The sequence below is a fragment of the Mytilus edulis genome, chromosome 8 (genome assembly GCF_963676685.1).
Source record: "Mytilus edulis chromosome 8, xbMytEdul2.2, whole genome shotgun sequence".
NCBI classification, from domain to species: Eukaryota; Metazoa; Mollusca; class Bivalvia; order Mytilida; family Mytilidae; genus Mytilus; species Mytilus edulis.
Window position 1 is genome coordinate 81,869,520 of NC_092351.1, and position 24,177 is coordinate 81,893,696.

General features: G+C 30.2%; 1 protein-coding gene across 1 annotated transcript; it reads right to left on the bottom strand.

Annotated features, from left to right (window-relative positions):
• Nucleotides 1–1,838: 1,838 nt before the first annotated feature.
• LOC139486405 (sorting nexin-5-like) lies at nucleotides 1,839–20,764 on the bottom strand. Its single transcript, XM_071271279.1, has 14 exons — nucleotides 20,688–20,764; nucleotides 18,603–18,764; nucleotides 17,322–17,423; nucleotides 15,671–15,801; nucleotides 14,805–14,880; nucleotides 13,554–13,637; nucleotides 11,577–11,651; nucleotides 10,416–10,446; nucleotides 8,470–8,554; nucleotides 6,330–6,369; nucleotides 5,252–5,338; nucleotides 4,700–4,789; nucleotides 4,097–4,162; nucleotides 1,839–2,165 (listed from the first exon to the last, which is right to left on the bottom strand). Exons 1-14 carry the CDS (start codon nucleotides 20,691–20,693, stop codon nucleotides 2,028–2,030), a joined length of 1,173 nt encoding a protein of 390 aa, XP_071127380.1. The 5' UTR covers nucleotides 20,694–20,764; the 3' UTR covers nucleotides 1,839–2,027.
• Nucleotides 20,765–24,177: the final 3,413 nt, after the last annotated feature.

Below are 24,177 nucleotides of genomic sequence, written 5' to 3' on the forward strand. Positions count from 1 at the left end.
AGCTTTGTATTCATTTACTTTAGCTAGTGGTGACAATATATAAATATTATATAACCTGTAAAAGGCATTTTCATTCCCAGATAGCATATAGAAAATTTGATGTTTAACAACTATAATACATATCACAATCCCATTTGGTGTTATCTTCCTACTAAATATTAGTTTTCAGAAAATAAAACAATATTTAATAATTAATCACCTAAAAATAGAAAATTTACTTCAGTATTAAATAGCTTTTAAGCATAAGCAAATGTCAATTTAGATTTAATAGTATATATTCAAATTCTAAAATATTTTTCACAAATTTATGCTTTGTTTACAACACAATAGGCAAGCATAACAAATCCCCTTATCTTAACAAGTACAACCTTTTAGTGTAAAATATGCCATACTTTACATGCTAATTTACAAAATTAAAATAAATGTTTATCAGTCATATCTAAACTCTTTTACAAGTCTTAAGGTGGGTGCAAAAATTTCAGCAAAAAATTGAACCTTTATTTTTTCATTACAAATTTTATTTATTACACTATTAGTTATTACTTTATGATATGGTAAAAAAATCAACCCAAAAAATCGATTTGGTTTGGTCCCAGATGACTTTTAAAATGTTTATATCATTGAAAAAGCTCCAAATTATCTCCCTTTGGTGCAAAAATGTTTTAAATTTGATATATCTTTTTTAACTCATCGGTGACCTATATTTTTTATTATTGTTTTCATATAAGCTGTACATAAACTAAATAATTGTAAAATTCAAGCGATTTCTGTAATTAGGTTATTTTTTCATTTCGATATTACCTCTATTTCTCCTATTAGTTCAACAGAAAAAAAGGGCATTAACAAAAATGTATGCTTCTTCCGGAGGCAGATTGTGAGCTTAAATGAACGGTGACCCCATTTTTTTATTTCATTTTTCTTTTAAGTATATGATAAAGTTCATTTATAAAAAAATATAGCGAAATCCTATATTAGAAAAAAAATTTGATTTATACCCAGGAGCCCCTTTAATTTAGAAATACAAAGATCTAGTGCCATTTGAAACTGTCAAAAACAACCTAGTATGTTAAAATAAATTAATTCATTTGAAATTTAGAATCAACTTCAAAGTACTAGTATATATTTCATTTTTCATAATTGAATGTAGCATGATTAATCACAGAGGAATTTGAAATTTTAAGATATTAAAACCATTTCAGTTTAAAACTGCTTACAACAAACTAAAATCGATCTTCATCTTTTTTTTAGGAATAATATAAAGGAGTAGGTTCAGTAAGACCCCTTTTTGGCCCCAAAATTAAGCAGCTTTGCAAAATTGTGAAAATGTAATCTTTTAGCTATTTTTTGGAAAGTAGAATGCTTCTGCTACATAAATATGTGCTGTTTTTGACAATACAATGTACATATATCGTGTACTAGCATCATAAAGTCATGCTAAATTACTAAAATCTTCACAATTATAGCATTTTAGTTAAATTTTAGACGGTTTCCGTCTTAAATGAAAGTGGCCGCATTCGTGTTCATTCATAATATTGAAATGTAAGTTGTATTTGATGATAATACATAACATATATAAAGGTTGAGGATGAACACGGATGCGGCCACTTTCATTTTTGACGAAAACCATCTGAAAAGTGACGTTTTTTGGCATATTTGTTAGATTTTTCATATTTAAGCTTCAATCGGAGTGTTTTTAATGACTGAATCAGTTAAAATCTGTTACATAAACTAATCGAATCAATTGAAATAGACACTTAAGTGTTTAAAAAGTGTCCTAAATATCTCGTTAGATGAAACTGAAATTTGGGGCCAAAATCGGTCCTTACCGGACCTACTCCTTTCATTAAGTCTATATATGTGTTGTTTATGTTATGATTTCTGCTCTGAACTGAAGCTTGAGCTAAAATAAAAACGTCTTCCAAGTCCTCAAAATTGTGTAAAAAAAGTCCAGAGTCATAATCTTCGTATATCTTTTGCCTTTTGTTCGTAAATAAGTTATTTATAACAGTTTTTGCAGCAATAAGACATTAATCCATTTGTTTGATTTCTGTTAGTGATCTGACAAGTAGGGTATATGTATCTCTTGCCGTCTTTATTTGGGATTCTGCAAACTTTGACAAACAATCTTCAAAGGATATCAGCCTGTTTCGTAGGAATGTCTTCAACTGCAAAGGATAATTTTCAAATCTCAATTAACATAAATGCAATGAGAGCACACTGGCACTCGTCTCAGAAAAAACTTTAAAACTTGTTATGTCGTAAATCTAAATTGATTTATCTTTACAATGGTGTATAACATGCCTAATTTTGTTGATGGAATCATCGTTAGCAATCCTACCCAAGTATGTCAATCATAATTATTTTGTCTACAGACACAAAATTTTCAAAATACGTCTTGCAGTAAATGATTAGTTATAAAAATTGTTTCAGAAAAAAATGTTAGTTTTCTTATGAATAGAACTTATCATCAAGTTAGTAAAATTGTATAAGATACTGTGAAAAAATCTAACAAGTGTTATTTGTGGTATGTCTAATAAGTTACAAGTTTCCTTTTTTAGACATAAATTTTCCCATGATGTCAATGTCATTCAGACTCTCTTGACTTTACGTATGAAATGAAACAAGATCAGACAACTCTGAGAATCATTTAGACTTTCCCATAAAATTGACCAATAGGAAATCGAGATATATAAAGAGACGTGACGCATTTATTGCCAACCCATCGTGGGTAGACGAAATAATTACAATTGACATACTTGGGTAGGATTGCTACCGATGATTTCAACAACAAAAGTAGGCATGTTATACACCATTGTAAAGATAAATCAATTTAGATTTACTATATAACAAGTTTTAGAGGGGCTGACAGTTGAGAAATCAGCATATAACAGAATTTCATCACCACCTGACATTTTTCTAAATTGTGAGTTAAGTATCTTGTGTTGTATAAAGGTATATAGGAATTTTTTTTCTGAGATGAGTGCCTATGACACAGTCCCACAGAAAAACAAACTGTTATCACAGAGATATGTCTCGCCTTTTTGTAATTTTGATTATGCAAATGTTGAAATCAAAATAACAATACTTTAACAACTTACACAAGTTACGCAAATATTCAAAGTCAATGAACCATGACTGAGTTACATGGCTAATAATATTATTGACCTACAACTTGTTGTTCACCATAAACTGGACCTAATCACAAACTAATACATTGTTGACGCCGTCACCGGAAACAGCATACCTATGTCTTGCTTTTTAACTCTGTCAAGGTGAGATAAAAATCTGATTATTCAAAATGTACTGAGTAAGTTTATTTTAATTTACATTGTGGTCAACATAATAGAATTTTATGAAAATCTCATACAAGTGAGAGGTTTGGCTACCTATAAGGCCAGGTTTGGTCCACCATTTTAAACATAGAAAATGCCTGTACCACAAGTCAAAAATATGATAGTTTGTATCTAGTTGTTTGGTGTGTTTGAGCTTTTGATTTTGCAATTTGTTTAGAAATTTCTTCAAACTTTAGTATTTTTTTTAGTTATCTGATATGACACTGATTCAAAATTTTGTGCATAAGAATTCACAGATTTGAAATTTTTATTAATAAAAATTGGCAAAAAAAATTTATATATACTACAAAGTTAAAATACATAAACATTTCTAGAAACATCTTATTGACTTAATAATAAATTCCCCTTCCAAATAAATAGAAACATGATTATAATCTTAGAGAAATATATAAACCTATTATAGCAGAAGCTGGCATCCATGACTTTTGGTTTTTATGTGAATTGTTGTCTCATTGCATATAACACTTCTCCTATTTTTTTATACTGAGCAGGAAGCTGTGTTTGAATTTTACAATAATTCAACTGAAATATATTGCATGCAAACAAATATGAAGATTATGCAGATGGTTAAAATTATTTCAAAAAAAAATTTTGTAGCCATTTTCACAAAGAATCTTAAGTGTAAAATTTATCGTACGTCTTAAACATTCCTTAACAATTCAACTAAATATTTTTATCGTAAGATTAATTTCACACTTAAGATTTTTTGTGAAAAGGGCTACTGCAGATTTGTATAACTTTACCTCTTTTCTGGCATTTATGGTGCATTCTTCATACATTTTTTCTGCTTTCTCTTTGGTTTCTTCTGCCTTAAAGAAATCAAATGAAATAGAGTTACTTCCCTTTAGGAAATCAATATTGTAAACCAAGTAATATAGGTGAGCAGTTTATTTCCCGTATTTTAGAGAGAGAGAGAAAATAACATGTTGATAATTCATAGCAAATATGTTAAACTTGGATCTTTCCTTTTCAATACATCAAATAAATTTGAAAATCGCAATTTACAACGCTGAGAAATGGGTAAGGGCAAAATAAAATATCTACTAAATTAATTGAAGTTATAACTGTTAATAGTAAATAAAAGCAAACAAATAAGAGGACGTTTTCCAAAACAATTAAATAAAGAGCTTAATGTTTGCCTGAATCACACCAATCAGGACTAGTGAATTTATGATCAATTTTTCGGCTCCAGTAAGGATTGATTTGTTTGTAGGGGGAATTTGAAATGACACCCCCAAGCCTTCTACTACCCTTATTCAAATTCCATTAAATGTACATGTTAGGCATGTTTTGCTGCTACGTTTTATTATAAACTGCTATATACACAAAAGATTTAAAACACTTACTGCCTGTTTCTTGTTAGGTTTAGCCTTTTCTAAAGCTTTACATGCATCTTCATACTCCACCAGTAAACATGTTCTTCTAAACAACATTTCCTGTTTTAATAAATGTTAATTTTTACTTTTATATCATGTGTATAATTCAGAGTTTAGTATGACGTCCATTATCACTGTACTAGTATACATATTTGTTAGAGGACCAGCTGAAGGACACCTCCAGGTGAGAGAGTTTCTTGCTAAATTGAAGACCCATTGGTGGCATTTGGGTGTTGTCTACTCTAAATACGCTCACTCGCCAAAAAGGTTCACATTGTGGATCGCAGCTGATATTTTACGATATCAATGTGTAGAAAACCCGATAATCTATACTTACCAGGCAGTTTATAGCAATTTATAAATCTTGCATAAAATTTATGTTTTTTGTTTGTTTTGGAAACACCAGTGCAACTAATGTGGGCTGACAATGTGAAATGCTCAGATTTATAATAACAGATATCAAATGATTACAAAAGTCTATACTGGACCAGGTGTCAAAAAGTGTGTTTGTTCCTAAATTACCTTTACTGCATCCATGTACCTGGCAAACAGGTCTAATTGAAAGGCAACTGTCTTCTCATCATTGGCACTTAATACCTCTAAACCATGCTATATATAAAAATAAAACAAAACTATCAATAAAATAATGGAATAACTTAACATTTTAAAAGCATGTCACTCTGAAAATTCAAATCGTATAAAAAAACAAAACTATTACTAATAAATACAAAGTACAAAATTCTGATTACATTGTATTACAAAAATGTAACAATCTTTATGATCTTTTTCCAAATAAAAAAGGCATACGAAATTGATATTTGATATTTTAGGAGTCAAACATTAAATTCTGAAATAAAACACATGAAGCACTCATCCGAGATAAATAAATCATCAATTAATTCACATGTCTAAAACCTTCCATTCAAATGGCTATTCTTTGTGTGAAACTTAAAGCAAGTAAAATCTTATAAAAGCACAGGATAGTTACAGTCCAATGGTCCCTCATGACTCGAATAGTAAGTTATGCTCTTGTTAAATGCTCAATAGCTTGATTTTTTGTTTATGCAGACAAGAGTCTATATCAAATTATTCATAATAATACTGTATTAAGATAAATTCATCTTAGTTGAAAAAAAATACATTTTTCTCCTAAAAACAACTAATAAATTGCATTTTTTTTATCATTACATATATAATAACCATCAGAATTATTCTGTGTCCAGTTTTGGTATAAATTGGTCAACTAGCTTCAGCTAAGCAGTATTTCATAAAGAAGAACAAGTGGCAAAAGATTAAGAATAAAAGATGAGAGGGTCTTAAAGAAGGCCAATCAGGTAAAATATAGCTAGCAAATTGAGCATAAAAATCTGGAACTATGAAATCACATATTTTTCATTGCTGCTACATTTTGGCTATATGCATCTATTCTACTAGCAGTTACACATTCATATCTATTCTAAACTACACTTATGTGCTATTCATGATAAACTGGCCATGCAATATTATCTAATGTTTAAAACTGCTGTTTCCAGAACATAAAACTCACTGCATTATCAATGAAGCCTAGCAGAGGGTGTGAGCTCTTAGAAATAGTTTATACCTTAGCATTTTCTATGCCTTCACCAAGTTTTCCCAGATATCTAAAGAACAAAACTAAAGTTATAATACTGTACATTTACAATAACTGTGCATTGCATTGCTTTTTTTTTTGCATAATACCACAAAGAAAAGTAACCCATAACTGATGCTGTACTGGATTATCTGACTAAATGTGGATTCATTTATTCTTGAGAGTGCAATTTTTGTTGTCAGATTGGGGGAGAAAAATATTATTCATGAATATTTGCAATTATTCCATGGTTTGCCAAAGTAAAAACTAAATTCTATAGTAATTTTGCACCTTTTATTAAATTCAAATTTGAGATTCATCTTTTCCAACAAAGTAAAGAAAAAGTAAAAAATAAAATAATAAATCAAATGTGTTCTTCATTCATTTTTGTACCTATAAAGCATTTTGTAATTATTCATCATGTTTATATTATAATAAATATAAATAATTTCACGACTGCTATTTACTTGATGTAGTTTAATAATGAAAGATCCAAGCTTTTACATATATATCCCAACAATTTATATTCATGCTATTTTTCTACCCTCGAAAGTCACAAAATCAAAATCACTTGCAAAAATAAGTTGGTTTACAGTATTTGAATATATCAAATGAGTAGTGACAGTGAGTATAGTTCCTATCATAAAAATAATCCTGATTTCAATAAAAGAGTTGTATTTTGTCAATGCACATTTATTGTAAAATTCTATAAATAGTATACTGATAAAACAATAGTGAAAATTTGACAATTTGTGCATTCTGTGAGGCAGAACAAAAAACAAGATTATTTAAAAAAAATTTTAGACAAAATGTTTTACAGCAGATTAAAAACAGTGAAAATCCTACTACATGTAGTACTACTGATTACGACTTAAACAGATAATAATTTGAATGTAAACAATATTAGTTAATGAGCAGCATCCAGGTATGCAATCAGTGCATTTTCTGGTTTTAGAACTGTCAGTCGAAACCTCTGAATAATGCCTTTTAATTGAAAAAAAATTAACAAAAAGACAACATAATATCGACCAATATTGAAATGTTTCTCTGAGGGTGTGCCTTAATGAATCCAAATCAGTGTGAGAATAGTCTGTAGATAAATACAAATAAACTTATATGATTTTTTGGTATGCTATTTTAGTCCTTATTTTAAAATCATTTTTTTTCTATTTTTTTTTCATTTTTCACATTTATATATAACGATATTAATTGCATAAACTGTGTGAATTCAATATGCTGAACATTCTTCCATACATAACATGAAAAAAAAACTGAAACACACAAAAAAAATTAAAATAACCTTCGAAACATATACATTTAATTGTATAACCAAACTGTGAATGAACTCATAAAAGGATACCCCTTTCCCTGAAATAACACTCATATAATTATGAAGTTAATAAATTTTGATTATCTTCCCTTTACATGAAGTTGATACATTTTGATTATCTCCTCTTTATATGCTGATAATGGTTTGATTACCTCCACTTTGTATGAAGTTTATAAATCTAAATTATCTCCCCTTTCTATGAAGTTAATAAATTTTAAAAATCTCCCCTTTTAATATATGAAGTTAAAAAAATTTGATTATCTCCCCTTTAACATATTTGACTAGGATAACATCATCACTTAAGTGTCTTTGATATTCATTTAGTACCAGGCCAAGATTTAGGATTTTAAAAAGGAGTGTTATTCCAAATAATTGAATATATACCACCAAGTGGAGAGATGGAACTTATTACTGTAAACCAACTTATTTTCACAAATACTTTATTTTGCCTTAAGCTCTTTCTAACCTACTTCACAGCGATTCAATTTCATGATTTTCAAATTAACTTGTTGTAGCTAGATAAGGCAAGATCAAGTTTAAAATTTTCACAACGATTTATATTCACTTTATTTTCCTATTTGCGAAAACCACCAAAAATCAGTTGCTCAGGAATATAAGTTGGTTTTCAGTATGCAAATGCCAACAAACAGATACATATTTATGTTTCCATGGCTAAGTAAATTAAAGCAAAACTGCAATCAAGTTATATTCTGAATAAATTAAAACAAACATAGTGTAGAAAATAAACTAAAGTGTGTTAAAAACTCAAAAACATGCACAAATTAAGTTTCTGTAACCTACTTGTTAATCCTGACTGAAGTTTCATCTCTGTCTATAGTTCCTCCTGACAGACATGTTCCTAAATGAGTATAACAACTGGCTAGTCCTGAAAAACATTTTGATAATATTTAGGTTAAAATGTAAAGTATAGCAGAACATAAGGGAGACAGATTTATATACCGTAAGTTTTTCTTGTTTCAGAATCCCAGTATTTATATTATATAATTGTATTTCGTGCACTTTTTGAAAAAAAAAATATTGTTTAAACTAAACTATATTTTAATCATCTATTGTTTTTCTGTCTATTAAATCACATTTGATTCAATTTATCTGAGTTATTTACAGGAAACTAAAACAATTATGTATAAAAATATCTGAAAACATCCATTTTATTGTTTTCACCAAAACAGCATCTTCTTTTTCTACATATATTATTCTTGTTGATTTCCATATGAAATTTTCATAGACTAATAAGAGACAAAATAATTTGAACATTTCTGTTGATGTCTGCTAAGTAGCAGCAGTTATCTCATACTATCTTGCTGCCTATTCTGTTGTCAAGTAGGATAATACTATCAGATTATTACATGGTCTTTTCATATCGCATGTATAATCAGCGCTAGGTTCAATATCAGCCCAAGAGCTGCATGACTCGAGGGCTGATATTGACATAGGGCTGATATCAAATAACACATGTAATATGAAATATGACATGTTATGATCTTTTTATCATATGCCTCAACAGTGAAAAAAATAACAGATTAATATATTGATCCTTTAACATGGTTCTCAAATAGCAGTTCAAAGAGTGAAAAGTGAATGTCAGACCCCAATGTAGTACATTCAATATGAAATCTTTCTATCATAAAATTACCATCAACAGAGAAAAAGTCACTTTCTAAAATTATGCTTGAAACTTTTAAAAATGCATTTATTTTATCATTTGTTTGGTTTTTTTTTTTTTTTTTTTTTTTTTTCATTTTATAGAATATTTTTCAGTATCAAAATAATTGTTTTGTCCACTACTTTGTAATGTTTTTCTCTGAAAACGTATCATTGAGGTGAATTTTCCTGAATTGGCAGAGTATCACCGGAATGCCAAGCTATAACATTACAGAAAGGCTTGTGATAAATTTTTCATATCAGCCCGCTAAGCACCAATTAGAAAATATGGAATTTACGTAAATTTAATGTTATTATCCTACGGTAAAAATCATATGCTATTTAGTCTAAGACTAAGTATATGATAAATAGAGCTCAATACACGGCCTTTTCCATATTGGCCCGGCTATCATCCCGAAACCCTCATATCAGCCAGAGATGAAGGTCATGTACTTATCTCTTTATCATATACTTCCGACAATTGCTTAATGTAAGGCAAATAAACAAATGAAATAATTTAAACAGTCAAAAACTTTACAAAGAAGTCAAATTATGCATCCAACATAATATACACTATAATTGTCCAATAATAACATTACTATCTCCATATATATTTATGGTAACATAGATTCTGTAGATCCTGTAAATCCATGAAACTAGCATCATTTTAAAAATCTATATCATTAGATTTAGCCATGTTTACATCTTCTTTTTTCAAAAACAGCTTTTCTGTACAAACAGATTTACCACTGGATTCAATACACCTTACCGTTATTTTTCCGCCTTCAATGGACTTCACAAAAGTTCCTGTAAAACGTGACCTCATAATAAAAAAAATCTGACGCCACAATGGAAAAGTAAACAAATGATACTGGAAATACTGGAAGTAACTTGCATGAGAAGACTGATATGAGTTTTGTGCACAAGATGCCCCTGATATGGGTTATCAGCCCGGGTGGGAAGTTATGGCTTGTGTACTTCCATTCATTACACATATGCTAAAGCTACATGTATCATGTCATTGCTAAGTATATGAGAAAGTAAAATATATATTTTTCAGATAATATTACAATTAAAAAACTCACTCATCTGAGCATATACCATTTTGTTGAAATTCTGAAAAAAAAAGATGAGAAAAACTTATTGATATATTTTGTCCATTCATTCAGTAAGCCTTATAATAAACTGGACACAGTATCAAAGATCTTTATGTTAACATTATTGTGTTTTCAAGAATTTAATCTCTTATTGATAAAGTTATGTAATTATAGTGCCAAAGGTAGAGCAATTATTTCTTGGACCCTTAAAATCATTCCTGTTTCAATGTAGTTAGGGCTGTTCAAGAATAAATTGTATTGAGCAGTCGGAAGGCACTTTTATTAAATTTTGATGGGTGTTTTTTTTGCTACCATTCTCTTTAACTTTTTAGTGATAAATTTGATGAACTAATATTCTCATTTTGTCTTCAACATGGCAGTTCTTTTCTAATCTTATATTTCTATATATATATTTATGCAGAATGTGACAAATTTAAAAGGGTTATACCATATGTGTGGATATTGTACCTTTGATGTAGTATTATGATATTTATCACATATTTGTCATGAATACGTCAGGTTTTGCATATGTAATAACCTCAAAATTGCCTGGTTCAATAAAGAGGTTATTCGTTATTGTGCCCTGATTCTAAATGATGTATGTCATTGCATCCTTAACAACACTTTTGTGATCAAAATGTTTAGATTTTTACCTGTTATGTTTCATTAAATTGTTATAATTGGATTTGTTTTCCTCTTTTCTGCAGAACTTAAATATGTAATAAATAGATTATAATATGTCTTTTCCATATTGGCCCTGGTATCATCCTTTGACCCATATCCAACCTCGGCTAAAGCCTTGAGGCCGATACCAATATGGAAAAAGGCATGTTATAATCTATACGTATACTATGTACCTGTGATGTTTATTTACATGTGTATTTTATACATGTATGTGATATGTGTACTATGTACATGTGATGTTTATTTACATGTGTATTTTGTATATGTATGTGATATGTATACTATGTACATGTGATGTTTATTTACATGTGTATTTTGTATATGTATGTGATATGTATACTATGTACATGTGATGTTTATTTACATGTGTATTTTGTATATGTATGTGATATGTATACTATGTACATGTGATGTTTATTTACATGTGTATTTTGTATATGTATGTGATATATGTGTTTTACGTACCAGTGATGCATCTTTCATATACTTTCCATAATTGACAGCCCATTCTCTTTGTTTTTGAAAAAAATCATCAACATCCTGAAAACAGTTTAAAAATTTAAAGGTATTTATACATTTTAAGAATTATCCAAGAAAACAAAAACAAGGTAAACTAAATGTTGAAAACCTATTTAATACAAAATTCAAAATCAAGGTGTTTTTCAGAAGATATTAGATTTAAACTTCAAGTAGCAAATAGTTGGACACAACTTTAATGAATCAAAACACCAGTGATGATTTAACAAGAATGTGTCCCTAGTACACGGATGCCACATCAGCACTTTCATTTACAGTGAAAATTGAGGAAAAACTCTAACTTGGCATTAAAATTAGAAAGATCATATCATAGGGAACATGTATACTAAGTTTTAAGTTGATTGGACTTCAACTTCACCAAAACTACCTTGACCAAAAACTTAACCTGAAGCGGGACAGAAGGACGAACAGATGAATGGACAGAAGGACAGATAAAAACACAACCGGATACACAGACCAGAAAATTTAATGCCCATAAATAGGGCAAAAAACAATAACAACATGCCAATGAATTTAGTCACTAAAATAACAAATATTTCATACACTGTTATGTAGTGTTTATGTTACACATTTCCTTTGTAAATAGTGTAGGCGGAGAATCTTAAGAAAGATTTTCTGTAGAATGTAAATTTTTGTGATTATCTCCCCTTAATCTTAAATGAAAACATCAAATTAATCTGAACCTTGGCAGATATATTTTACAGTCAGAATTTTGGAGCCGAAAGGTATTGCTTTCTTTTGGTAGCCATTTTCAAGTTTTTCATCATTTACTTTTTTTAGGTATATATGTTTCTTGTGTAAAAGCTGAAAAGTCAACATAATGTATGTAATTGGTAGTTTTTCAAAATTTATTAAAGATTAAGACACAGCCATTGAATTTTACCTTCAAATTAAAAATTGTTCAAGTGCTGTCATTGGTCAAGAATGATGTAGTCAGAGAGGGTGTGACTTATATCTGTCTCTGGTAGGCACAAGTATGTTAATACACAAATGTGGTCTTAATCTGGGAATGGTACAGAGGAGTGGAAAGGATTGTTGCCCTTGGGCACCAAAGATGACTTATCATATCTATACTTGACTGTCCCAAGTCAGGAGCCTGTAATTCAGTGGTTGTCGTTTGTTTATGTGTAACATATTTGTTTGTCGTCCTTTTTTTTTTTTTTTTTTATATATATAAATTTAAGGCTGTTAGTTTTCTCATTTGAATTGTTATACATTGTCTTATCGGGGCCTTTTATAGCTGACTATGAAGTATGGGCTTTGCTCATTGTTGAAGGCCGTATGGTGACCTATAGTTTTTAATGTCTGTGTCATTTTGGTCTCTTGTGGACAGTTGTCTCATTGGCAATCATACCACATCTTCTTTTCTATATATTGAAACAACCAGTGTTGATGCAGTGTTTATAAATTTTGTCAATTAAAGTCAAATAGATGTATGTATGTGGTGTTTTTTTAACCTGCTCTTAAGCCCTCTATATAAGTTGAACTGATGGACCAACAAGAAAGATGTAAGACTTGAAATCAGATAACATGCAAGAAGACTGGATGGCGTATACAGAATAGGAAATAATAATGCAAGAGTGCAGCAAAATTGGCCAAAAAGTAAAATAAAAAAGAAAAATTGGGCCAAAAATAAAGAATTGAGTATATCGAGCTGCTAAAATATAAAGAATGGAGAATATTGGGCAAAGTGAATAAAAAATAAAGTTACAAGCTTTAACGGTAAAAAAAGTTTAAAAATAAACAATGAAGGACCCTAATCAAGTTTCTTGTGCTATGACAAGCATTAATATAAAAAAAAGTAATTTTTTAGATTGATTCCCCTTCTTATAATTTATCAGCAAAAATTCAATACATGTGGTCTGCCTCCAGTTTTGTGAATAAATTAAAGATGATTAATCATGCCTTATGCTGTCCTTTTCTGGCTTCATCTACCATATTTGACATTCTGTTGAAGAATCCTCTCTTAACTTTAGCTTTCACTGCTGCCTAAAAAATATATAATAAATGCAAAAATACAAGTCTGCATATTATTATAGTTACACAGTGTGCAATTGTCCTAATACGATAATTTATCGGGTTAATCAAATTCATATCGGGTGACCTCATAAATTCTGTATTAGGACAATTGAACACTGTGTGACAAATTTATCCTGATTTTGTTATATTACATATTATTATTTTCAAATTCAATATTAGAACAACATCAACCAAATGTATTTTAGTTATTTAGTCTAAAATTGTGAAAAATTAAAAAATATTAGCCTAAGGGCTATTAAGCGACTCAATTTTTTTTTTTCATGATTTTTTTTATTAGGTAATTGGTATAAAGGGAATAATTCCAATTGACGTAATAAATAAGGGAGATAATTCCAATTGAAGTAATACAAAATTGTACTGAAATTTATAAGGACAATATTAGCCAATCAAATTGTGAGAAATTACTCTAAATCAGGATAATTTGTTTTTCTGTTAACTAAACAATATTTCATATTTATAGAATATGTATCTAATTTTCAACGAATGTTTAACAGTACTCATAATGAAGCACCCTTAATCTTTAAAGTATCCATACAATAGTTGGCTAAGTTAAAATATTAATCCAACCGTAACAAAATCTTGAAAATTTCATTGCAAGATTTCAAGTAAAATTCATTACGCGATAATTTAATTTTGGATGTAACGCGTCTTCTGATTGGCTGACGTCGTGTTGTTTAAGATCCAACATATCATAGACACAATTTTGTCATGTGACCATGACGTCATCAAGGTTTTTTCATGATTTACGCTGATTTAAAAAGGAATTTAGAATAAAATTATAAGAAATAACTGTAATATTTCTTCATAGACAGAAAAAATATTACAGTCATTCCTTAATTGTTGCCATTTTCAATTTTAGATGAGCCAATTGAAAAATGATTTCAAAGGAAACAAACCAGGAACATGAGTTTACCTTATCTTGTTTATGTTGATCCTGCCAAACACATTAAAAAAACAATTTATAAATTGTTATATGGATGGAGAGTTGTCTCATTGGCACTCATACCACATCTTCTTATATAGATCTAGTTTAATTAGCTATAATAGATGTCACACTAAACTCTGAAACATATATCACTTCATTATCGACAATATAAAAATGAAAGAAAGTCTCACCTCTTTCTCTAACAGAAATTTTCGTAGATTTTCATCTTTTCCAAACACTTCATGATGAGTAACAAGTTTAAAATAGCTGGAATATAAAAATAATTCTAATATAAAAAAATCTATTTCATAAATAAAACACCATGTTTCTACTTCTAATGTTGTCATTAATGGTTTATTTTTAGGTTTGTGTGTGCATTGAGATTCAAAAAGGTCTCTTCTTAACGTATCATATAGTACCACATAGTTCAATACAAAATACTATGTCATTTCAATGTGGTACATTTTTTGTACTACATATCCTAGAGGATGTCACAGATGATAATATTGCTGAATGTTATAAATTTAAGATCAGTAATGTATATAAAATGTTTAAAACTAAAATAAGCCATTCATATTTATAACTTCATAATTTTTTTTTATTTTCCTGTCTACTTCTGAAAAAATTCTGCACACTTACTTTGCAGCACCCTACAGTCCCGAGTAAAATCATCTTAAACCATGGCCTTACTACCACTTCCAAACTGTTTTTAAGATTTGTAATCTGTGTTAAATGTTTATAACTTATGATTGATAAGCATGGTAAGTCATCTATACTATAACTAGTCCGTCGGAAGGGGACGATAAATGGCTGCATGACCCGTGTTAAGAGAAAGCCATATCTCTTCCACATTAAAGACACCCTTGCTTCGAAAAAGAACAGGCTAATGCCCCTACAAGGCCCCACTGGCAACCGTAAAGTGGAAAGGGATTAATATAAGTTGCAAAACTTGTTTCCCAATCCACTATAAATAAATATGTTTAAACTATAACTTGATATATTTTTATTTTCCTGTCCACTTCTTGAAATAAATCTGCAGAAGATACATCAAACTTACTTTTCAGCACTCCTACAGTCCCGAGTAAAATCATCCTGAACCATGACCTTACTACCACTTCCTAATTGTTTCTTTGATTTAGATTCTGCTGCCTTAGCATCTGTTTCTGGTCTGTTTGGTAAAGGTGGTACCTAATAATTAAAATGTAGCAAATTTGGTGATATGTTGATTTTCAGATTTATACAAAAGTTTGAAAGATAGATGGCATATATACATGTATACTGTAAATTCAGAAATTATTGCATGCAATTATTATTGCAATTTTGTCAATTTAGACTTAAATGCGATTTTAGTTTTTACAATTTTGAGAATTGTAAAAATTAAAATCGTATTTAAGTCTTTTTAATTCATATAAAATATTTCAAAATGCGAGTTTAAATTATTGCGTTTACAACCCTATCACATTTTTTGCAATAATAAAAACCTCGCAATAATTTCTGAATTTACAACCACTTATTCAAATTTTTTGGCATAAAACTTAAAGTATGACATTATCAATTTTATCCAAATCTATTATTACATATCAAGCCTGATCATCAACAATCTAGGCAATTGAAAATTAAGTCAAAGGAAAAAAAAACAAATTGCAGTGTAGTTTTAGCTCTAATCTTGTTCTTTTACTACAGTTACAAAGTTCACAATATATAAAAAAGAAGATGTGGTATGATTGCCAATGAGACAACTATCCACAAAAGACCAAAATGACACAGAATATGAATAGATATAACCATCATACGTCCACTTGTGTTTTTGTCAATCTGATGAGTTAAGCCTTTTTCAACTGATTTTTATAGTTCGTTCTTATGTTGTACTGTTATACCACTGTCCCAGGTTAGGGGGAGGGTTGGAATCCTGCTAACATGTTTAACCCCGCCACATTATTTATGTATGTGCCTGTCCCAAGTCAGGAGCCTGTAATTCAGTGGTTGTCGTTTGTTTATGTGTTACATATTTGTTTTTCGTTCATTTTTTTACATAAATAAGGCTGTTAGTTTTCTCGTTTGAATTGTTTTACATTGTCTTATCGGGACCTTTTATAGCTGACTATGCGGTATGGGCTTTGCTCATTGTTGAAGGCCGTACGGTGACCTATAGTTGTTAATGTCTGTGTCATTTTGGTCTTTTGTTGATAGTTGTCTCATTGGCAATCATACCACATCTTCTTTTTTATATAGTAGATATTGCAATGAAAATTGGTTGTAATTGAATAGAGAAATTAGCTTCAGAGAAAAATATAATATATATGTGTCCATTTGACACCGTGCCCATCTCATATTACATTTTAAAGTTTAGTAAACTGTATTATTTAATTAGAATATTTTTAATTAAGTTTATACCTCATACATTTATATTCATGATCCAATTTTAAAGATGATCAGCTTTATGGTGCACTACCTTAAACCAAAATCTTTAACCTGTTGGTTGATCGAACAAATGTACGGATGGAAAGACAAAAAAAGCACAATTATATGTTGACATGCACTGGTTTTATGGTTTGCTTTTAAGGTCCACAATTACAGGAGGTGATGAAATAAATGTAATGAGACTCCGAGAATTATACAAAACGAAACATCATATGATATGTCCCAATTTCTGTATCCTGTTGTATAATTTACATTCGAAGGTCTATCAATTTATTAAAGATACATACTATAATTCCTGATACACTGTTCTGTGTCATTAAACAATGCTGTAACCATTCTATATCGTCATAAATTCTGGTAACTGTACTAAGTTCTTCATCATTGTCTGGCTAATATATAAACATTAACAGAAATAATACAATCATCAGTAAAATATAATGTCAGATGTGTATAATATTTAACACTGCAATGCCGCCAGGATAAAGTATGATTTCTATGCCTGGTTTCTGTGTCATATACAGGCATCAGAATTTCGTACAGGAAGTTGTAATCAAATAAACTTTGAAAATTTTTAGACAAGGCATTTATCTGTCACTGTCAGAAGCATAATTGTCCAGTGCTTGTTGTTTGTTGATGTGGTTTATAGGTGGGTCTTGTTTTTTTTATATATAATTAGACTGTTGTTTTTCCTGTTAAAATTGTTTTGCACTTTAGTCTCGTCATTATTGGACCCTTTATAGTTGTTTGTGAATAGCTATAATTTACATGATTTATAAAGCTCCACATTGACGGTGGTACTTTGACCGATAATTTTTCACTTTTTGTAAGTTGTGACTTGGAGTTGTATCATTGGAACTCATATGACATCTTCGAAAAACTAGTAAACTCTTACCTTTGTGCAAGTTAATCTCTCAAAAGTTAGGGATATTCTCAGTGGTTGTAATTTGTTGTATATATACATAGTACATGATATATATATCTAAATTAATGTTGTTTTCTTAATAATTTCTTAAATTTGATGTTGATGACACCTCTTTATAAATTTCTGTTTTTAATTTATTTACATCTTTTAAAATTTCTTGTTTATTTCAAATTTTGTACTGTGCATGCATTTTAGTGAATTGTATTGTTGGTTTGCTGTCTCAATCATATACATGTACAACTCTCAGTGGCGGATCCAGAACTTTTCCTAAGGGGGGCCCGTTGACTGACCTAAGGGGGGGCCCGCTCCAGTCATGCTTCAATGATTCCCTATATAATCAACCAAATTTTTCCCACGAAAGCGGGGGGGCCCGGGCCCCCAGGCCCCCCCCCCCCTGGATCCGCCTATGAACTATTCATCTCATGTTACTATAATATGATATACTGTAAATTCAGAAACTATTGCATGCAGCCATAAAATTATTATCTATTATAGTGATTTCATGAAAAGCTGCTTACAGATATATAAAATAATAAACTTATTATTGTGATACTGACAGTGTCGCATTGAACTTATTAAAAAAAAACTGGCTATAATTTCAGAATTTACAGTAATGCACAATATTTCTTTCTATCCTAGATCTTACATCACAAACTGTAATGGTGAACTTTAAGTTATCTCCATCTTTTACTGCTGTAGGTACTTTAACATCATACAGGTGTTTAAAGGGACCAGAATTTACAAGAGGACTAGGTGATCTAATATCAATTTCCCCATCTGAGTCCTCATGTCCATTCTGATCAGATTCCTGAAAAAAATTGTAACATCAGAACTGCTCTGGAATTATCATTTAAATAAAATTTACAGAAATTGTATGTATACATGTATTATACATGAATACATACAATTTCTGTAAACAAACTGGTTTTTACTTGCAGATACTTTATTCTGTGTTTCACTTCACGGCTATCTTATTTCATGAATTTCTAATTTACTAATAGATCCAAAATATTTGTTACAAGTCGCGAAAATAATAGCCTGGGAAAATAAGTTGGTTTACAGAAATTAAGGTTACTTTGTTCATATAAAGTCCTTCAGACAGACACTTTTACCCTAGAGTCAAATACAACGAATAAAGCATAGAACAAAATCACCCTGATATATTTCAAAGCAAGAAAAATCATACAACATGCTTTTTTGTAAGATAGGAATGGAATTTAAAGCATTTTTCATGACAAAGTTTCCAGAGGATCAAATTTATTCATTCAGTGTTAATGTAAAGTTTCCTTTTACTGTCTTGTTTATGATAATATGTCTTTTGATTGACTTAACATTTCAATTGATATATATCTTATAGTGTGTCTTTTTTTATGCTGTGATGCTATACTTTTGTTTCTAGTTGGATGAAATTTGTGCACCGGCCGGCCCTAAATAAAGGCAACGTAGCAATAAATACCACTGTTTAAAACTGATATTCAGAGGTTTTTAAAATTGTTGATGTTGTTCATAAGTGTTTCTAATGTTTCTTTTTTATATAGATGATGGCTTTCAGTAAGTGTAGAAACAAAAAGTATATTGCATTGGTTTAAAAGGGGTTGCTCAATCGTTAGTTTATTCTTTAGTCTGCTTTTTCGGCAAGGAACAATAACTGTATTGTTCTTGTGGAAATAAGAATCTGGGTCTGTTGGACGTACGTACCCTTTCACTTTCACACCCTACATGTTCGCGCTTAATTTTCATTGCTCAGTTTTGTGTTTACTAATTTTGTATTCAAGTTTTGGTAAGTGTATTGCTATAAATACATTTTTTTTCTTTGTTTCTAAATAAATAGATTCTGACGTTTTTTTGGGTTGAATAAATCTGAATCGTGTTTTGGTTAGTGTATACATTTAATGCTTAAATTAATAATCATTTTTTCTTCTTCATTGTTTTTGTAAAATAAAGTGAGATTATGACAACGTGTTTTATTTTTGTGTTGAATGAATTCTAATCATGTTTTGGTTAGTGTATTGCTATAAATATATGTTTTTTTCATTGTTTCTAAATAAAGTGAGATTATGGCAACCTAAAGGAAATAGGTAGTTGCATGACAATGCTCCATCCACAAGGCCTGTATCTTCTGAGCACTATGTAACAGCAGATAACATCTAGCTCTAAGTTGTCAGAACGCACTCTAATGTCAACAACCTTGGCTTCTTTCATCAGGTCATGCAGGGACTAATTAGAGTGTAGAATGAAAATTGGGCCTGGACGTGTAGGGTGTAAACAGACCTTAGGGGTGATCTTGTGAGATGGGAACATGTAGGGTGTAAACGTGTATCTGGACCCAACGGACCTGTTACAAGGAAATAATGTCACAAAATCTTTCTTCCTCTTTAGACTTTATTAAAGTTTTAGGCACTTATAAGTTATAAATAGTATAAAGGAACTTCTAATTCTCTTCTAGGGTTCTGCCTCAGTTGTTTTTCATAAAAAAAAAAATCATTTTATTGCGGAGGACTGGTAAAATCACTGTTCTAAATGGAATGAAATGCTGTTTCATGAGCGAAAACATTATTTTTTTGGGGGCGTGTCAAAACTGTTAAAGAACATCTGGAGCTTGCTATGACTACTATGCTGAAATGTTCACGCTCTATCCTGAAGAAGATTGAAAGAACAACAGTTTTCTATTTCAGTAACAGTTTTAACACTTCCTTAAAGCATATAAGAAAAGAGAAACATCTAGCCAAACCTTCATCTTGGTGCTGCAGACGATGTAAAAGAAGATATACGTAGACACCCGAAATGTTCCGATAATTTATAAAATAAGTCTGACAAATCCGATCTAACAGGATAACTCGCAGGTGGAAGATAGGTCCGCTGCTGTATTCCCTGAGGTAATCAGTGCCCTCAGGTAATCGTGGTAATAGTGCCCATATGCGTAGTAATAACATGATATAAAAATAGAATAAACTAAAAATACATTATTCTACTTTCTATTTACACTGATAATACACAAGACTAGTTTAATAAAGGTTACCTCAGGTAATCAGTTGTGTTATGGAATCTGGTTCAGTAAAGTCCACACAAACATATGTATGAAAAATGAAAAGTCACTTTGATATTAAACATTTTATTTATTAAGATAAGAAAAGGATTGAGCAACAAACACATTGTATAAAAGCGCTCTCTTCATACTGCATGTATAAGATTTAATTCAATTATCAACAACTGTATTTAAAATAATGTAATATAATGAAACATGTATGCTACTTATGAGCACACACGAGCAAATATGACGTATTTGTACAAAAAGTATTGTCGTATAAGAACTAATAAAACAAATTAAAAATTAAGTTGGTAGCATTGTTTCTGAGTTCACAATGACTTTTATCAAGTATCCTTATCCCATACTGAGTTGGAAGGTTAAGATGTATCATCAGTCCAATACAACATTTCCCATCCACTTCTTAAAATACCCAAACTTGTGGTGGGGGTGGGGGGTTAGGGAGTGGAGGGGGTTGTTTACTCAAAGAAAGACTTACTCCAAAGTCTTACAGTGGAAGGAATGCAACTATTAAAAAAGAGCTAGTTCTAGCAAGATGCGGGTGAAAAGCGTACTTTGTATTCATAGTATTAGGGGTCTGTCTGGGTAGATATGACGACTAACTGATATAAATATGCAGGTGGTATCCCATTTAATATTTTATAGAATAGTATAAGGTTATGTTTATTACTTCTATTATTCAGAGCTTCTAAACCTAACGTACGTCTGGCGTATACAATGTTAATTTAACCTGGTACCTTTTTTGGCTATTATTCGTGTGTTTCTCTGTACTATTTATTTGTATTGTAGTCATGTCATGTAATGTTGTCATTTAAATTTTATAATTAACATGGCCATTAAAGCGGGAGGTTTGGCATTCCACAAACCAGGTTCAACCCACCATTTCTGTTTCCTAAAATTCCCTGTACCAAGTAAGGACAATGGCCATTGTTATATTATAGTTCGTTTCTGTGTGTGTTACATTTTAAAGTTGTGTTTCTGTTGTGCTGTAGTTCTCTTATATTTCATGCGTTTACCCCAGTTTTATTTTGTAACCTGGATTTTTTCTCTCTATTGACTTATGAATTTCGAACAGCGGTATACTACTGTTGCCTTTATTCAATATAAAGTTTTTGTCTTGATCGAGGAATTACATCGTAATCCTGTAATAGTTCTAGCAGCTTGGATAACTCGAATAATTCAAGCCCTTTCCGTGTCCGATTTTCTCCCACACGAGCCATCGTAGATCAGGGTGTCACGGAATAGAAGTTCCTTCATAATATAAGTTCCAAATGGAAAAACTATTCTGGAATATTATTTCCACAGGAATAAATATTACAGTAGATGTTCCTAACGGAATAAATAGTATAGAATAGTTGTTCCAACAGGTACAGGTATTATGACATTGTTTATAATAAAGTTTCCACTGGAACTTCTGTCAGGTGGAACAAATATACGTTGACAAGGGGAATATAACGACTGAATTATTCGGATTATCACAAGGAAAACGAGATGGTTATCGAAACATTTTATAATATTTATGTTTAAATAAAATAATTACAAATGAAAACTACAAAAGATGAAAAACAATAAATATGTAAAAAGAGGAATTCATTCTATCGACATAATATATTAATTTCAAACGATATAAGCGGGTTACACTAATGTCCTGACAATGTCCTGACAAAGTCCTGACAGAAATGTAAATGCCCAATACTTTTTTGTTATTGGAAGGATTTACTTGAAATTTGGAATCAAGCAAGATGAGAACTTATATTCAATAAATAAAATAAAAAAAATAAAAAAAAAATAATTTAAGACTTTGAAAACTTGACCTGACCAACTTGACCTCGAAAATACTATTGTCCTGACAATGTCCTGACAGAAATGTAAATGCCTAATACTTTTTTGTTATTGGAAGGATTTACTTGAAATTTGGAATCAAGTAAGATGAGAACTTATATTTAATAAATAAAATAAAAAAAATAAAAAAAAAATAATTTAAGACTTAGAAAACTTGACCTGACCAACTTGACCTCGAAAATACTATTGTCCTGACCGATATGAAACGGCTAAAAAATAATTTATTATTGACAGGATAGACAAATGATAGACTTCAAATTCGATACCAAGGAAGATTAAATCATTTATTACAAAAATATAAGAAAAAAAAAAGAAAAAAAATATTTTAAGAGTTAGAAAACTTGACCTGACCAACCACGTCCAACCGTGACAAATGTCCTGACCGATATAAAACTGGTAATTTATTTCTCAAACTCGGTCGGATTGACTTCAAATTTGACACAAGACAAGAAAGTAACATTGGAAACAAAATATTTCAAAGGAAATAAATACTTGACTTAACCCCTTAAACTTAATACACAAACAACAACATTGTTAGTTCTTACCTTATTAGGTCTTTCCACCTTTCCGTGGAAAGACCTATTGAATTTGTTCTGATTATTATTAGGTCTTTCCACCTTTCCGTGGAAAGACCTATTGAATTTGTTCTGATTATTATTAGGTCTTTCCACTTTTCCGTGGAAAGACCTATAGGTTTTGTTCTGATTATTATTATTATTAGGTCTTTCCACCTTTCCGTGGAAAGACCTATTGAATTTGTTCTGATTATTATTTTTTTTTTTTTTTTCTTCCGCCTTAATTTTTTTCTTGCGTAGTATTGATGTTTCAAAAGATGTCGTTGAGATATTTGGAATATGATGTCGTATAGTTTATACGCTTTAAAAATTTACAACTGCGTAACAAAATACTTTACGTTGTAAGAGTTATCTCCCCAAACACTGTTTTTCTTGTGGCCACTACTCCTTCGCAACCGTAAAAGATTATGACAAATTTATTATTTTATTTGAGGTCCTTGGTCGGTGACCTTGAAATTGAGGTCAAGGTCAAAGGGTAATAGGACGTTCTAGATTTTGACCTTTGCTTTAAATTCATTTTTATACATTATAAAGTCATAGGAACTGACATTTTAGATTGAATTTTAATATTTTGATAATAAAATAGATCTTTACTAGTGGAAAGACCTTCAATTGTTCATTGAACAATTGGTTTTTAATTAGGTCTTTCAACCTTTTCGGTTGAAAGACCTATAGGTTTTGTTCTGATTATTATTATTTTTTTTTTTTTTTTTCTTCCGCCTAACTTTTTTCTTGCGTATTATTGATGTTTCACAAGA